General features: G+C 38.0%; 1 protein-coding gene across 6 annotated transcripts in view; it reads right to left on the bottom strand.

Moving 5' to 3' along the window:
• PRUNE2 (prune homolog 2 with BCH domain) overlaps positions 1-18,478 on the bottom strand; it is a 255,008-nt gene that overhangs the window by 171,893 nt on the left and 64,637 nt on the right. For all 6 annotated transcript variants that reach the window (XM_079112083.1, XM_079112086.1, XM_079112085.1 and 3 more), the window contains exons 5-6: positions 13,095-13,247; positions 10,484-10,578 (exon numbers count right to left, since the gene is read on the bottom strand). In XM_079112083.1, the coding sequence (XP_078968209.1) occupies positions 10,484-10,578; positions 13,095-13,247 (248 nt within the window). The remainder of the gene's footprint in view (positions 1-10,483; positions 10,579-13,094; positions 13,248-18,478) is intronic.

Here is an 18,478-nt window from a genome sequence, read left to right as displayed (position 1 = left end):
ACTCTTTAAAGCCAGAACAATAGAGTCATCATTTACAGGTATGCCTGGCATGAGTATTTGTGAAAAAACTGAAAACTAGATTTCATAATGGTATCATAAAAAGAATGTTAATATAAAATGTTGGGAGGCAAAACATAACCCAAAATACTTCATGTCACAAGCTACTTTTTCTAGAACAGTCTGTTCAAGTTCATTTATAAAACAGTCATCATGAGAACCATTCTAAAAGGTGGTCATAGAAGTTCAATTAGAAAATAAAAATAAGGTACATACACACTTAGTGAGTGTATTTGTTTTCTAAAATTTTAATGATTAAATATATTGAATAGCACCATGCTATGAATACTGTAAGGATTAAACTGTTCTTTTGAGGGAATAAAAGAGGACAATAATAACCAAATCCTGGTTCTAGCATCCTACCTGTTTTCCTGTTTCCACCACAAGGCGGCGCCACTGACCAACAGTTGGTATCGCACCTTAGCAGCCAGTGTTGATGGAGGAACACCACCAAGGATGTCCATCTAGAAAGTAACTATACTCAATTATTATTTTATTTGATGTTTCTTATTTCTCTGAGCTGCCTCTGACTACATGGTATAAGTCTAGCATTTCATTTTCTTGGGTAAAAAGCTGTCCAGGTTACTTAGGAAACCAGCCCAGCACTTGTGTGTGGAAAAGGGGTACCATGGCCTACTTCGCTGGTTCTCTTTTAAAGAGATTTCTCTGTCACAAGACAAGAAAACAATTTTCCTCTCTCTAGTTTCACCGCCTGTTTTTCTATGACAAGTTGATACAGTGTCATAATTAACCATTAAAATATTGCATAGGATTCACAGGAACGTTACAATCAAACTAATTTAAACTAAGGTCGGGACTCCAAATCAGCAAAATAACTCTGAAGGCAGGAGACAGAAAAAATAAACTAGAGAAAAGGTAGCAATTGCTGCTATTAAAAGTAACTCCAGGCAGCTGAAACCGGTCTGAACACATTCCTAAAAATGTAATTAGCCAAATCCTTCCAGAAATTAAACCATCAAAATGACATTATACTACACTTTAAAAATGTATTTACAGAGTGAAAGAGCAATCATCCTGGCACTTCACTATGTCCTGAGGGTTTCCCTTCTTACAAGCAAAGATGCAGAAGAGCATTAGATACTGTGCTATGAAGAAACATCAAACTATCACAGATACATTCTTGGGCAATACTATTTCTTAATTTCCTCAGCAGTGCTAAAGTTGAGAATGAATTAACTCAATCGGTTGTTTTATTTTATTTTATTTGTCATCTTATGGGATGATTAAAATGACAAGAACAAAGACTTCTGGTGACTTTTTAAAATACCAACAGATATTAAAGGGCAATGAGTGACAAGGCAGGTGCTGGGTTCTGCCAGTGTCAAGAGCTTGTTTGTCAGAGAGGAAGACAGCAATCCTCCACTTCCCTCCTGAGGAAAGGGCCAACTTGCCTCCTCCTGCAGGAGTCCAATAAAATTGAACTTCCTGCTTATTATCTTTTAAGGTTTTGAAATGTGATTTTTGTTTGTATAAGATATAGGGCTACATGAATTTATTCAAAATGCCTTCTGATAAAATTATTTCCCCAAAGAAGATGGTGAACTCAGAAGAGAAATTCTAGATAAAAAAGACAGAGATACCAGAAATATCTCATTCAAAGGAAGCAACTTAGGCATTTGGATGACATGTGGAAAAAAATTTTATTGGCTTTTTAATGACAAATATGCACTATGACATTATGAGAAGGAAGAATGAAGTACCCGGGCAGGAGAAGCAGCCATGAAGACCAGAGCAGTGCTTCTAGAAAGGAGCCTGTGAATATGTGGGGATGGGAAAAGTTATGCCAAGTCTTCTAAGAAGGGGGAAAGTAGGCGGTGACCCAGGTGGTATGGAAAATCCACAGTGTGGTCCAAAGGCTATTACCAGAACTCATTAGTATAGTCTGCAAGGTGAAACCTCAAGAGGAAAGACAATGATCCAGGAAACATCACTGGAGAGCAAGCTCTGCATCTCCAGCTGAAGAAGAGAGTAAAATGCAGAAAGATGAGGCTTCCAAGGCACATACCTGGGTCCCCCGTATGTCTGGTAACTGGCCAGCAGCAGCCATGATGTTTTGTGTTCAAAAAAGAAAGATCCTAAAGCCTAATCATTCAGTGCTATTTAGTCCTTTAAACGTGACCTGTGGTATCCACCTGCAGGCAACCCTACTTACTCTGAGTGTGAACTAAAATTAATAACTGTTGGAAGTATGATACAATTGGCCAAAGTGCATGAAACCAGCTAAGCAAATTATGAATCATAAATTAAGGTTCTACTTTTTTCTTTGATGACAAAAGCAGAACAACAATTTCCATGGTGGGTTACCTAAAAATAAAATAAAATAAAAAAATAAAGCTATGAACCCTTCAGCTACACTATCTCACACATAAATGTATTTCTATTACATGCAAGTGATTGGTGATTGGCATGCCCCTAAAGTTCTACTGACCTTATGCTTATGCCTAATAAGACAAGAACTGTACACTAACACCCCCTGTATATGCCAGAGAATGGCAGCTACAAAACAACAAATTTCACAGAAGAAAATCAGAGTGACAGACATAGCATGGATACCAGAAGCAATTCCCCCTTTTTTGGAAGAGAGTCTCCAAACAAGGTTGGCTTCATATTCTTCCACCCATATGCACATGCCCCTCATCACATCAAGAACTGGTCCTCTTCCCAGTGATGCTCTGCAGCTGACTTGTGAGGGTTGGCAAGAACGTATTGTTAAATTTTCAGGAAATTTTCAAACTCTTTTTGCAAATTAAATATAGCCATTATAAAAATGAAATCAAAATTTGACCTAATCTGCTCCTAAAGTCTCCACCTCTTATATCACGCCACCAGGGATTGAGTTTCAACATGGGAATTTGGGGGGAACACAAACATTCAGATCATAATAGTATTTATCTACTTCCAACAGCAAAATAGTAGCTAGAAAGTATATAAAGGCACTTTGTACTAAATAGTACAGAGATGCATACTAGATGAACCGAATTTTGTGACTCATTTAAGTACATTGGAAATACTGACCAACGGGTTAAATTAGAGAGAAGTTGTCAATGGAAACATCAAGTTGCCTCCAACTCGAGTTTAGCCAGAGATACAAAATAAGAATTCCATTACAAGGTATTTTTAGGTAGGCAGGTTTTGCTATGGTTTGGACACTGAAAGTCCCTAAAAGGCCTATGTGTTGAAGCTTGGTCTCCAACCTGCAGCACTATTAGAGGCAGTAGAATCCTTAGGAGGTGGGGACTAGTGAAAGGAAGTTAGGTCACTGGGGATGTGTCTTTGAAGAAGATATTGGGAACCTAACCCTGCTTCTCCTTTTCCTTCTTGGCCACCGTAAAGTCAACAGCCTCCTCCATCACACATTCCTGTCATGATATACTGTGTTGCCCCAAGTCCAAAGGCAATGAAATCAAGTGACCAGGGACTGAAATCTCTGAAACTGTGAGTCAAATTAAACCTTTCATCCTTTTAAGTTGATTTATCTTGGGCATTTTGTCACAGTGACAGAAAGCTGACTAACATAGTATCTTTGACACATTTTTGGCCATCCTCAGAAGGAGGATTACATACAAATCATAAGGATTCAAAATATTATAAGTTTCAATTCCTTTATATGTTTTTTCAAAGGCAAAGTGCTATTGCTACTAATATGATAAACCATTCTTTAAATAGGAATTTCTGATTCTCTCATTCAGTTACATCTCATTACCAAGAACCACTCTTAGCTCAATAAGAATGAAAATTCACTTTTCTGGGTTCATGTTTCACTTTTCCATTCTGCCACTGTTCTTAAGAAGTTATGAATTATTAGCTTTAAATTAATTTTCAATTGTGATTCACACTTCATATGCCTTATGCAGACTGATTTTAAATTCACACAATGAAAGTTGCCTGGCCATTTCTGCTATTTCCGAACCCCTTTTGGATTCTTCAGTCACATATGAACTAAGAGCTTCAACACCTCAGATACTTAGAGAGTTGTTATTTGAAGTAACTATAGGGCTTAAAAGTAACACTGTTCTATTTCAATAAAAAGTCTCTATTATTAAAACTTTTCACTAACTGATTATTTCCATTTTGGATACATATCTGAAAAAACTTAATCACAGCAAGGAAATCCAAAATACACATGACCTTGAATCCTAGAGATAGACTGAGAAAACACATGCACGCTTCTTTCCTTGGACAAGATATGTTCTATACAATCTCTCCCCCCAACATCTTTTTTTTCCTATTACTTTTATCTACTTGACAGCTTTTGCCAAACTTCCTCTACATCAGGATCAATAATTAGTCTACTATGAGCACTTAGGACTTGAATGGTATTTATAGATCAAGAATTAAATTTAGGTCCTAGCTCTACATTGGATAAATGACTTAACATCTCCAGATTCCAATTTCCTCACCTCCAAGATGGAGATTATGGCAGACACTGACAAATTATTCTTCAAACTGGTTCTTCCTGGACACCTAACTAGTCCACATTTCTCAGCTTCCCTCCAGTTAAAGGGACTGAGCCAATGAAATGGGAGTAGAAGTGAAGGGGGTCAAGTCTAGATGGGATGCATATGAACCTCCATTCTTGGCCCTCCAAGCTCCTCACTCTCCTTTTCAGATAGGATGGAGATGACCTTCAGGGCAACCTTGGGAGCCTTAGATTGAAAATGGTCTCTTTAGCACCCCAGCCACCTGACCAGGAACAGTAAATGGGATTGTTGAGTGAGTAAAAAACAAACAACTTCCGTGTTGAGCCTCTGAGATCTGGGGTTTATCTGATACAGCTGCTGGAACCACCTCCACCAAAACAGGAATGATCATAGCACCTCCATCTCTGCAGGGTGCTGGGAGGATCAGGTGAATTATGCTTGTACGGTCTCACCCGACTGTCTGATGTACAATGAGTACTCATCATCACATATCAGCTCTTATTATTATAGCCAGGAAGAGCTCACAGACCTGAACCTGAAAGGAAAATGGAAGCACTTGTGATCCCAACCCTGCAGAATGCTTTACATTTATTTCCACTGATTGGGCAGAATGGCTTTGAAAAGTAAAAAGTCATATTTTCAAAACACTCCAGAGTAAGTAAGTACTTGGCATGCTAATCAAAAATAGCATGCTCACCCAAAAGAGACTAGGCATTCTATCACAATCTGAAGTAGGAAAACACAGGGACCTTTATCTTGACCTCCCAAAACATTCCAAGCTGAAATAATGAGACTCATCTTTAGTGCCTGAAATTGGTATAGATTTCAGACTGGTTTACTCAGACTTAAGTCCTGATTACTCTGGGTCACTTATGCTCACTGAGGCCTGAGTAAACTTTTCTTTTTGTTAGGAAGGAGTTACACGGTGATCTTGGAAATTCGTTCTGGTCTGTGCTCTGAATGCTAACAGAAAATGTTAGTATTTTTCCTCCTGCAGTGTTCCAAGGTGCAGCGTGGCTGGTGATCTATGTGTAGAGCAGAGTGAGTCAGGGATCTGAGTCACTCAACCAGAATGCAGCCCACGTGTTCTTTCAGGTTTCAAATAGCAGGGTGTCTGGTCATAAAGAGGTCCCCAGCTGAGAGCACAGCAGAAGGACAGCCCACAGCCCAGAGAGAAAACAGACCTGAGCAGTTCTTTAGGATTCCAGCTCCAAAAGGAGACACAATTTCAAGAGTTGAAAATCCCTGTTATTCCTCATTTATAGGAAACTGATTTGAAATAAAAACACATGGCAGCAATAGATGAAATATGCTTAGCAGACCATAGGTTCCTATAGGCAGTCTTATTCCCAGTTTTATTCTTTTAAGTTGTCTGGAGAATTTCATGATGACAAATACCCTGGGTTGAATTATGTCTCCCTCAGATTCATAAATTGAAGTCCTAACTGTTAGCACCTTAGCATGTGACCTTATTTGGAAATAAGACTGTTGTAATAAGATGAGATCATTAGGTGGGTACTGATGTTCTTATATAAACGGGGAAGTCTGGACACAGATGGGTATAGAGGGAGAATGGTGTGTTAAGAGTAGAGATCCAGGTGACACCTTCCAAGAGCCAGGGAACAACAAAGCTTGTCAGCTAACCATCAAAAGCTAGACAAGAGGGGCTGGGAAGATAGCTCAGTTGGTAAAGTGCTCACCTTGTAAGCACAAAGCCCTGGGTTCAATCCCCAGCACCGCAAGAAAAAAAAAAAAAAAAAAGGTAGACAAGAAACAAGGAATGGATACATTCTCATAATCCTCAGAAGGAACTAATCCTGCTATCATCTCCATTTTAGACTTCCAGCCTCCAGAACTGTGAACCAATGTTTCTGTCAAGTCACATGGTACCTACAGTACTTCCTTATGACAGCCCCAGCAAAGAGATCGGTACATATAGTACATAATGTATAATGTAAAAATCAGTCATTGTACAATTGATCACAAAAAGTGATCAAGTCAGTGCCTGGTTGTGGTCCTTCTTGAGTAAAGGTACTGATGTACAGTCTTTCGAGAGATGCTTAAGTGCAGTGTAGTAGCATTTGGTATCAGCAAAGGAACTATTACTCTGATACGGCCATGGACCTCATTAGAATGGAAAGCTGTGACCCCTCCCCTTGATATCCTAATATGCTGTTTTACAAGGGAGTAAAAGTAGGTCAAAGAATTATAGTCATCACCAGTTCTGCTAGCAAAGGCAAAGTTTGTTCACACATGTTCTTTGTTATGCATCAATTCTCTTCCGATAGTCAAATTGGAAAGCAGTGAAAAGGGTACAAAGGATCAATACGACAATCATCAACCAGTGAAGTAGGTCCCACTATGTGACGCGGGTGCATTCAGACTTGGAATGCCCCAGAGGTCATATGAAACGGGACGGCAGTGGCTTTCCCACGGTCCTAGCTTCACTAGTCCTCTCTATAAGAAGGACTGCCTCCTAACTTTAAACAAGGTCATTTGGAGCCATCCCTCCTTAAAATCTCATTCACTTTAACTTCACATGTTGTACAAAGCATTGAAACTCTGCACTATTAAAATAATTTGTTTTTTTATGATGGTTCATTCATTCCTAATATTATATGGCTTTTTTTTTTTTTTTTTTTTTTGAGACATACTACAATGAAAATGAGGGACATAGGGCTTGGAAGCTGTTACAGTTTGGATCTTAAATGTCCCTCAAAGTTCATGAGTTGAGGGTTTAATCCCCAATACAGCAGTGTTCCGAGTGCATAGGTGGGGCCTTTGAGAGAAGATTGGATCATGAGGGCTCTAATTTCATCGATGGATTAATCCATTGATGGATCCATACAGTAATGGGTTGGGGGCAAGGGGCTTTGTTTTCAAAGTGAGCTCTTTCTTTCTGCTACCTATGTACTATGAGGTGAACACCTTTGCTCTACTATGTGTTCCCCACCATGATACTTTGCCTTGCCATAGTCCCAGAAACAATCGAGCCAAGTGACCATGACTGAAACTTGTGAAGCCATAAGTCAAAATAAATATTTACTTCTTTAAAGGTGCTTTCATCTGGCATTTTGTCACAGTAAGGGAAAGCTGGTTAGCACGAAAACTTTTGCCTTATCATGCAGAAGACCAGAGTTTATCCATCTGCCAAAGGCAGTGGTTTGTACCTCCCAAACCAGTGGTTCCCTCCTCATAGCATGCTGTGTATGTTATAAGGAGAAAAATCCTTCTAATTTTTTGAATATTTCCATCCAAGAAAATTAATTGGGTCATTAGGCAAATAGAGACCATGACACATATAACTGTGAAGTCACGTTGTTTCAACAGACCAATGAAAATGTAACAAATCCTCTTTCCCTTTTCCATGACTTGCTGTAGAACCACAATTTGATCCATTCCAGTTTCAACAGCTAATTAATTTGCAAAGCCATTCATTCTATATCTGAAGTGCTAGATAAGAAGTATTATCTATGCATATGCGGACCATTTTTATTTTTATGATGTCAGTTTCAACCATAGTTGTCTATAAGAAACTGGTTGGATGGTAACAAAGGAAGTTGCTTTGGATGCTTAGGTGGTCAGTCCATTTATTTAAATTCAAAAGGCAATAAAATCAGATATCAAAGGATCAAATTGCAAACACCAACATGTATTAACTAAATATTTATATTTACTAAGCACCTACGATGTGCCCAGTATTACACCAGAAAATTGAAGAGACATGTCAAAGATACCATCATTACCCTCAATTAACTCAAAATATTATCTGACCATGATTAAATATAAAAACAAGTTTAAAATCAATGGAAAATAGAATATACAGTTAAGTCCTAAGTTGGTTAGGACTAAATTTTGTTTAAGAGTTAAGACAAAATTTTATAAGAGTTCAGAAGATGATAATAAAAAGTGGAGAGTTTGTAAGAGTCATCATGAAGTATCTCCATTGACCATGCTTTGAAGGACAAGCAAGATTTAGAAAATCATAGAAACTAAGAAGATTTCTTTGAAATTGTATATAGATTTAAAGGTTAATTATAAAACTACTCCAAAACACACAAAATAAAATTGTGGAGATTGTATTATTATTATTAAAGGGAGGAGGATGGGAATGAGAGGGATGCTGAAATATAATCAAACATGAGTAGGAACCAGGAAAACACCATTGCATCACAAGACGATGCAGACAGAAAACAAAACTCAGCCCTCAAATTGGATATTTTTCCAACTGACAAACTGGGTCATTAATGTGCATTTTCTCCTTCAAGAAAAATATAGAATATTGCCAAGGAGTTCTTTCTCCATTTCTTGGTCACCTTTAATGGCCCCATGATGCAAAAGTGGAAAGCTCTCATTTAGCTGATTAACTGTACCCTTTGTTATATATACAAATGTATTTATCCCCCTCCCAAATTATATAGCACTTCCAGAGACCTACTTAACCACCTGATTAATTACTGGACCTCTGTGTAAATTACTGTCAAGATTAAGATGATCATTTTATCACTGATTCTGTTTGATGAACATTTACAGTTTAACATATCTGACAAAGCCATTTGTAAACCCCTATAATATAAATGAAGGTACATTAAAGCTACAATAAGTCCATAATATTAATAGCCTTAAAATAATTTGCTAACTACAGACAGTTCCCTAAACAATTACAAGATGTTCTATGTTAATTTAGAAAGGAATTCCAAACAAGGCATTTACAACCTAATAAGATGCCATTTAATGAAGGGGGACAGGGGAGGGGGAAAAGAGAAAGAAAACCCTAAGGCTTGAACTAGGAGAAATGATTCTCAGAGCTACTGACCCTTGCAAGATCCATGTTTTCTTGGGTTTCTAGACACAAAGCAGATTTCTAATTGAAGGTGATTATCTAGTTGCTACATCCCAAACTGCATATTTTCTTCTATTGATTCACATCGACAACTAGTTAAATGGAGCATTTATCAGTCTGAAAAGTCCATAGGAATAGTCAAGTCAATCTCTGTAAACAAGCTCTGTAAACTATGAGGCACTACACAATTTGACAATAGCCTGCCTCCTGGTATTCATGTAGATCTAAGAGCTGAATTATGTCAATCAACCAGGAATTGGTTTTACAAAGAGATCACAGAAAAAAGTTCCTGGCTCGTTCTTGAGTTTTCTGGGGTGTAGACACCACTGTGCATACTTGTTAGTCCACTGAAATATATCCACAGATATAATTACCATTACTGTGAGGGAAAAAGGAACAGCAACACACTTTCAAAAACAAAAAGACAAATTCCTATGCAGCAAATTTTAACTCCACACACTTGCCTCTACCTAGCACCAAGGTGGATAGCTTGACTGAGGCAATAAAATGGCAAAAAATATGCAGACTTCTGCAAAGACCCAAATGTGCCTCCATAAAATATAGTTCCCATTAGTTGGGTTAATTAAGATGAACACACAAGTCATTGAAAACCCCCAAAGTAGAAGAAGATAATTTACCAAGTAACAAAGAGTAGGATTCACTCTGACTCATTCATTTAACACATTGGAAGGAGCTTCTTTATTACTATTCAAGTTGTCACCATTGATTACCAAAATGACATGTATCCAAATACTCACAAAGGCTAAAGAACCCCTTGTTTCCTTAGCAAAGGTCTATGAACAAAGCAGAGTGAAACACAGGAAATGTGCAAGTAAATCTAATCACATATATTATAAAAGCTATCAAACAAGTTAAGCACACATACACACACACGAATGTTTGCATTTTAGGTTTTGTTTCACTAAGATGAATGAGATAGCATTCATCTTGAGAATCCAAGTTTGGCATTTTTCATTGGCTTAGCATAATATTTTCACACAAAATAATAACCAGCATGCCAAGTCAATCTTTCACAAAACATTCACAACAAAAGACAAACGCTGAAGAAATTTGCATCTCAGATGCTCAGACTGCAATTGTGTGAAATCTATCATTATTGAAAAAGCATTGTCACCCTTACCTCAAGGGTCATGTTCACAGTACTAATGGCCACTTTTATTTCTCCATCTGTCAGTTCCTTTAGATCTTTCAACATTGTTTGTTCAATACTTAAACCTGTGGATAACAGTGGGGGAAAACTGTGTTATGCTTGGGGAACTCTTTTTTTTTTTTTTTTTAATAGTATCAAGGGATTAAAGAATTCACCTGTTAATTTCAGCATTTTGTCTTCTATTATCACTTTTATCCATAAAAACACACACTAAGGCAATAATCACATTTGTGACAGTGTCTATATCAGTCAAGTTTCTGGTAAGAAAAAAGAGCCGCCCCTCATGTTTACAAAAGAAAGCTCTTTAGTGTCAGGCCACTTACAGAAATGTGGGCAGGGCTGAAAACATGAGTAAAAGATGGTGCAGCATCCACAGAGTAGCAAAAGGACAAGGGAAGGAAAGAGAAATCTGGGACCGGAGAAGAGATGCTGCCAGATACAGCACCAAAGCAGAAGGGAGTGGGGAAGAAATACCAGGGCTGTTCTTCTCCCCAACCCCCCATCTCCCCACATGCCACTGACTTTTCCCATTAGCCAAATCCAACCAGAAGCCAGTGCCAAAGGAGTCCAGAAGATTAAATATTCATGGGTCAGTCTCTGGAGTCCCAGAGTTGGGGGAGGGGGAGCTAGGAGTGGGGGAGAATGAGTGGAGGTGGAAAAATGGAGAAAAACAGGCAAATTAGTCAAATTATGCCAACAAGACCAAGATTTGCTTTCAGGATGAATTTAGGCAAGTCCCTATGTTTTCTAGCATAATTTGATTCAAAATGCACTTTACAAATGTAACCCATAAAACTATCATGATTGAGTTGGCTGCCCTTGTAATAGGCTTTAGCAGTAGGGGTCACTGAATTCCTTAAGTGATGGGAGGAATAATCCAGAATGGCTACATTATCCAGAACTACACAGTTGTAGTCAATTGACCAATGTACTTTGATGAAAGCTAACACAGCAAAACAAGAAAAGGTCTGGCCTAACATTTAATCCTCACACTACATTCTTACTTCTAATTAGGCCTTCTCTCTTAGAAGAAGATCCACAGCAAAGCCTAGTAAAGCACAGGTATCCTTCCCAGCTACTTTGTAAAGACATCACAATTGATTGCCTACCCTGTCAACTCACAGCACTGTCTATCCCAGCAGCATGGGAAAACAGGTACTAAATATTTTTCTTTACCTCAAAGATTGAAAGGCTGAACGTTTTCCTACTATAGCAAAAAATGATTTATAGAATATGTTGTGACAAAAAGTCTGGTGTAGTTGTGAAAATGAATGAGAATGCACCCCATCCTTCAGTTAGGCGTACATGCACACCCACACTGGCACACAGGTGACTGAAGGTGTGGCAGCTGCTGTCAGTGCCTGCCCCACATTTCCTCAGACCTTTCCATCTCAGTGTGCCCTGCAAGATGCTCCACCACCAGCACCTGCATCTTTTCCTGAAAGTTTTCTCCAGCCACCAGAACTTACTCTAGGGAATTAACACCCCTTGGATTAGGTGGCCTTCATTGTGGGTCTGCTGATAAATACTTAACAGGCAACAACAAAACTTAACTTTGTAATGTTTGTCAGTTTCTGTGGTGTCAACCCTTGTACCACGGCCAATCTCAAGCAACCAACCCAACGTTAGCCAATTCACAAAATTCCCCAAAATTTAACCTCCAGTGTCTGGAGCCAGGGTGAGCATGTTCCTGTACACCACTGCACCCCTCAGCTAGGATCATCCAAGGGTGCAATTTTACACTCTTTCCCAAGGTTTGCTAGTGGCCTTAACCTCTGGTTTTCCACTGAACTGACTTTCTTGAGAAAACACTCCACTCCCCTATCAGTGAAGGTCTCCCAAATAAGCTGCTTTGCCCCAGGGCAATCCCAAAGTAAAGGAGAAAGTTATATAATTTAGTGTTTGCATTTTAAATGTAGATGGTATGGATTTAAATCCTGGCCTGGACACTTTTCAGATGCATGTTTGATGATGGGAAAGTAAGAAGAATTTCTGTGCTTCAGTGTCCTCATCTGCAACATGAGGATAGATAATGAAGCACCTGGTTGTCATGAGGATTCAGGAAGATCATCCTTGCAGAGTTAGACCATCAGAAACTTGCATAAGTTAGGCATTCACTGAATTATAGTTAATTGTTTTTATAAAACAGTTGATCCTAGAAATTCACTGTCCGGATATAGCCTAGATTCAGAAAACAATTTTATCAGCTTAGCCATCTTCTCTCTCATTTCTTGCTAAAATTAATTGATTTTTGAAATCCCATTGTGTTTGATGTTGCTTCTGCCACAGTCCCAAAATAGAACTCCGTAAGCACAAGGATTGCAGGTAATGATGCATCTGGGGTGTTCATTAGACACATGAATTAACCACACATCCAGACACAAAGACCTCAGAGGAGAGGACACGGGGCCCACATGTTTCCAGGTGAGCCATCATCTGAGTCCGAAAAATCTTCCACCAGCACAAAGCAAGAGGAAAGACAGAGAAAGCATGCTTACGTTCACCTTCACAGTCCTGACAACACTACACACAGACCATGTCTACTTGGAAGCAGTGAGAGAGGTGGGAGACAGTCACTCACCCTGAGCACTGAACTGGGTCTCCTGCAGGATGTTGATGATGTCCTCTCTTGGAGGCAAGTTAGGAAACTTTTCTTCCAGGACAGAAAGAATCTCTTCTTGCTTCTCTGAGATTTTGTCGGGATCCATGGTCATCCACTTGAAAAGGATACTGCCTGAAAGGCATGGACAAAAATGCCCTTGAACTCTCAGCCAGCCAGGCAAGGGGAGGAAAAGCAATGTCCTTGTTCTCCAGATATTAATCTCTGCATCTTGACTGACCCTTGCATGCTCTATGACGCACAGTTTATGGATAAAAGAATGACATGTATACCTTTCCCCCCACCCCACACAACACTTGCAAGTGATTACACCTCAGTTTTAAATTATTTCAAAATGGTAATTAATGGTAAGCTATTTAAGAATCTAGTCAACACTATTCCCTTTAAGCAATCACAGAGAATATTTCTCCCACTTATTACATTACTAATCTTACATATGAACTTCCTCCTTTTATTAACTAAATGATTATATACTTCCACCATCAGCAACTAAACTGTCTGACAAGGTGGTTCATCTGAAGTCCATTGCTGATCTTTCAAGCTCCACACAGTTTTGAAGTAGTTTACTATGACCGAGTTAGAAGGATTCACAGGTTTAGATGAAAAGAAATTTGCCAACATGGTTCTTAGGGGAAAATGTTAAAAATTAGATTGGAGGGTAGACAGAGGCCAGATCATGAAGGGCCTTACAAACTACCATAAAGTTTATCTTTTACTTTCTAAGGGGAATGTTCCTGTTTCCCTCAGAATCCAAGACCCTCAGAACGCTTTATCTCCACTTAACTCCTAAAGTTTTTTACCATTGAAATATACTTCAATTACTCATCTATTTTAAACTTTCTAATATATTATTATAATTGCATCATATGGTGAATATTGATTTATTCTCACTCATATTTACATTGTCCAATGTTCTTTCTTTCCTGCATCTTTTTGCTTCCTTCTGGAATGCTTTTCTTTTGCCTAAATGCTTCTCTTAGTGTAAGTCTTCTTGTGACATACATTTTCAGCTCTTTTTCTGAAAAATGTCTTTATTTTGCCTTCGTTTTCTTTCTTTTTTTTTTTTTTTTTTTTTTTTTTTTTTGGTCCTGAGGATTGAATTCAGGGGCACTTACCCACTGAGCCACATCCCCAGCCCATTTTTTTTTAATGTTTTATTTAGAGAAGGGTCTTGCTGAGTTGTTTAGGGTCTGGTTAAATTGCTGAGGCTGGCTTTGAACTTGCCATCTTCCTGCCTCAGCCTCCTGAGCTACTGGGATTATAGGCATGTGCACTGTGCCTGGCTAAAAGTGAAAGGATAGAAAAAGATATAATGTTCAAACACCAACCACAATGAAGGTGAAGAAATACACCAGTATAGGAAAAAGTAGACCACATGACAAGAAGCGTTGCATGAGATAAATATTCTTAAAGGGCCAACCCTTAGGAAGATTTATCAACTCTAAATTTGTGTGTGTATAATAATGTGGCTTCTAAATATAAAAAGCAAAAAATTAGCAAAACATGATGAAGAAAGAGAGAAGTGCATTCATAGTGGAAAAGAAATACAGTAAATTTACACCAATTCTTCTGAAGAATAGAAAAAGAGCATTTTCCAACATATTTTATGAATCAGTATTACCTTGATACCAATACCTGGTAGGGATATTATAAGAAAAGAGAATTAGAGGCAGATCTTTCTCATGAACACAGAGGCAAAAAATAAAAATTTTAAAAAAGCTAATCCCAAATAAATTCAACAGTGGATAAGAGTCACCAAGTAGGGAACTGCCAGGAATCCTATGTTCATACATGAATACACCACCAGTGAAACTCCACATCACGTACAATCACAAGAATGAGATCCTGATTTATACTCCATGTATGTATGATATGTCAAAATACACTCTATTGTCATGTATAACTAAAAAGAACAAATCTTTTTTAAAAAAGAAGCCCATTCAACAGTTACACACTTAGTGCAGTTAGTTAAGTATCAGTGTCAGCGCACACGGTATCCAAAGACACCTGTCAGCACTTTCAAAACTGTTTTGTAATGAGTGTTGACTTAACTTCCAGCAAATTCTGCAGGAGGAAATACTTATATCAATAAACTTGTACCCCAAAGTATCTCAGTGACTCAGGCTGGTAGGGAGGAGAGCTGAATTAACAACAAGCAATGAAGAAAACAATTATAATCAAATAGTAGCAAACATCTCATTCTATTAGGAAAAAAAATCAATCACAATGTTCTTTGTTTAAAAAAATGGAGATGTGCAGGGCCTCTTGCCAAAAGCGATTGCAGCACATTAATATTAAACACGATCTACTGGAGTCAGAAGTTGTTTGGGGAAAACATCCAGCACAGTAAAGGCATATTCTGCATGATAAATTCTTAGCAAAAAAAGAAGGGACTGAAGCCTCTTTCCTGTTTCACTTGGGATTGATGTTTCTTTTCATACCAAAACAAAAAAAAAAATTAAAGAATTAGTAACAGAGAAAGGGAGAAAGGAGAAAAGAGAAAAATGTAGAAAAATGAAATACAATTTAGCTCACATATTTTGCCTGGGAATGTATAAGAAGAAGTGTATTATTCAAGTGCTTCCTATTCTTACAAATTGAAAATGTTCAAATTTAAGAATAAGGCTTATCTTTGTATGACAGAAGAAGTAACACTCAGAGTTTGAAGAATCATTTTGGTTTTTTATCTAGTAGGAACAGTCATTTCTTTTCCCTACCCCCAACATCTTCCTAAGCGAAACAGCCTTCCTTTTTCCTTAGCAAAACAAGCAACATAATTCCCTTTGGACTTCACAACCATTTTAGGAACGAGATGATTCACTCTCTGGACAAGAGAGAGATTGAAAAAAAAAAAAAAACCAGCCCTGACTCTGTTCTTTTCCTATTTGACCTCCTTAAAAGGATCTTTTGGAAGTCTGTTAATCCAGGCTACTAAAATAGCAAGCAAATATTCTTTATTAAAGATCAAATGGAATTACCATGAGAGAGTTTATTATTATTATTATTATTATTTTTAAATCCCAGGGCATAGTTTTTTCCACTTAGTCCTAAACTGAGTACAATTGCTGTTAACTGTTTCGCCCTTCATCCTTTGACTGCTGTCAAGGCCTTATACAAATAAATGTGGTATGTCATTTAATTTAGGCAAAGTGTGGTCCTGATTCAAGTGGGCCTGGTAATCAGTGGCTAAAATCTCCCTGCCAGATGGTTCCCAGAAACCTACACAAATAAATACACACACACACACACACACACACACACACACACACACACACACACACACACACACACACGCCCAATGTGCTGATTCAGCAATTTAATGGATCTCAGATTTGGCAGTAGTCCTTTAGTATACCTCTCTGGGGAAATAAAAGAATACAGGTTGAGGAGTCTAGTGAGTCTATAACCATTTGTTTCTGGCACAAATCCAGGGCATAACCAGCACCAACTTTAAGCCAACCGACAGTATAGCATGACTTTTAGGTAAGTTCAAGTTGCAGCATGTTCAAAATATAATAAAAAGAACTTGGAGCCACATGGGAAGTGGAAGAAGAGTAAGACAAAAAGGAGATAAAAGAGGAAAAGAGGGAGAATAAAAAGAAAACAAAGAAAAAAGAAGAACCATACAAGCAAAAGCAGAGACAGAGAGGGGAAGAAAGAAACCAAAGGTTTGTCACATTTCCAAAAATCAAGGTGATTTATGATCTTATTCTGCCATCAGCACTTCCTTTTCTTACACAAATAATTAGAAAGTAATTCTACCCTATACCACTCCTCAGAATTTATCTTAAAGAATTAAAGTCTTACTAGAGTAGTACATGCATACCCATGTTAGCAGCACAATTCACAAAAGCCCAACCAAAGAACCAGGCTGGGTGTCCACAAATAGATGAATGGATAAAGAAAACGTGGGATATATATTCAGCCATAAAAAGATGAATGAAGTGATGTCATTTGCAGGAAAATGAATGAAACTTGAGACATTTGTTAAACAGAGTAACCCAAACGGAGAAAGTCTAGGGTTGTATGTTTTCTCTCATATGTGGATGCTAGAGAGAAAAAAAAAAAAGGTACCAAAGATGGGGAGAAACCTCATGATAATTGAAGGGAGATCTGTAGAATAGAGGAAATGACCCAGGAGAGTGAGAAGAGGGAAAGGGGGAATACTGGAGAATGATACTAGCCAAATTATATGGTTACATACTGTGCACATACAAATATGTAACAACGAATCCTACATTATGTAAAACTGTAATGCACCAATTAAATTGTGAAAGAAAAAGAATAAATAAAGTATTGTTGCATAAATACATACCTTTTCAGATGAAAGTGGATGCTAATGATTTGCATCCTGAAATATCCAAGTTTTGAAGTATGGTCTATTAAAAGACAACAAGACCTAGCTATTATAAAACGTTTTAGTTTAAGAAAATGCATCTTCTTTGCCAATGGAAACCATGAAAAAATGCTAAGGGAGGGAAAAGATGACTCCAGAAATCCATAAGAAAAAGTGAAGAAATCTTGCAGAACTAAAGATCAAGGACCTAAGAAAGAAGTTTGCCCCAAAGATGCTTTGACAGGCAAGGAGGAAACTTATCTATGAAAAAGTTAGGCACCATCACAGGAGTATAGTCAGATGTACAGAACTAAGAACTGAATGGCTAGGTATTGTGTGAAAAGCTGGCAACATCTGTGTATCTGCAGAATCTAAACTCCTGTGAGGATCAGAGGTATCAATGGTGTGAGGACGAGGTCTAAAAGACGTGGCAGCTTCTTCCCCTTCTCCACACGGTCAAAACCACCTTTGTTAAGTTCAATAGACTTCAATTAACTTGCTCAGAACTGCTGATAAGGCATGGGGACACCCAAATGTGAGGCCATCAAACACACCAATCGACAAGTATGGTCATGGGAAAAGTGGTGAGAAGCAAATTGCCTGGGCAGATAGTTCTTTGCTGAATCTCTTGGCAAAATAGGGCATCATCTGCATGCAGGACCTGAATCATGAGATTAATGCTGTTGAAAACACTTCAAAGAAGTAAATGACTTCCTGCAACCCTTCAAATGATCTTCTTCACAAGGTGGAATGAATGAAAAAAAAAAAGACCACCTATTTTGTAAAAGACTGGGGATGCTAGCAACAGGAAAGACCAGATCAACAAGCTAATGAAAAGAATGAAGGATGGTATCTACCATGGTGTTTTTGTAATCCAATCAGTTAATAAATAGATATCAAAGGATATTTTTTAAAAAGAAAGAAAATGCAAATTATTTCCATTTTGTTAAAACCTCCACAAAGCCACACTGAGTCACCTGTTGACATTTATCCAAAATTATCCTACAGG

This window comes from Sciurus vulgaris (genome assembly GCF_902686455.1).
Source record: "Sciurus vulgaris genome assembly, chromosome: 15".
Taxonomy (NCBI): Eukaryota; Metazoa; Chordata; class Mammalia; order Rodentia; family Sciuridae; genus Sciurus; species Sciurus vulgaris.
The sequence above is the reverse complement of the archived record's forward strand: the minus strand, read 5'-3'. Positions and strand labels throughout refer to the sequence as shown.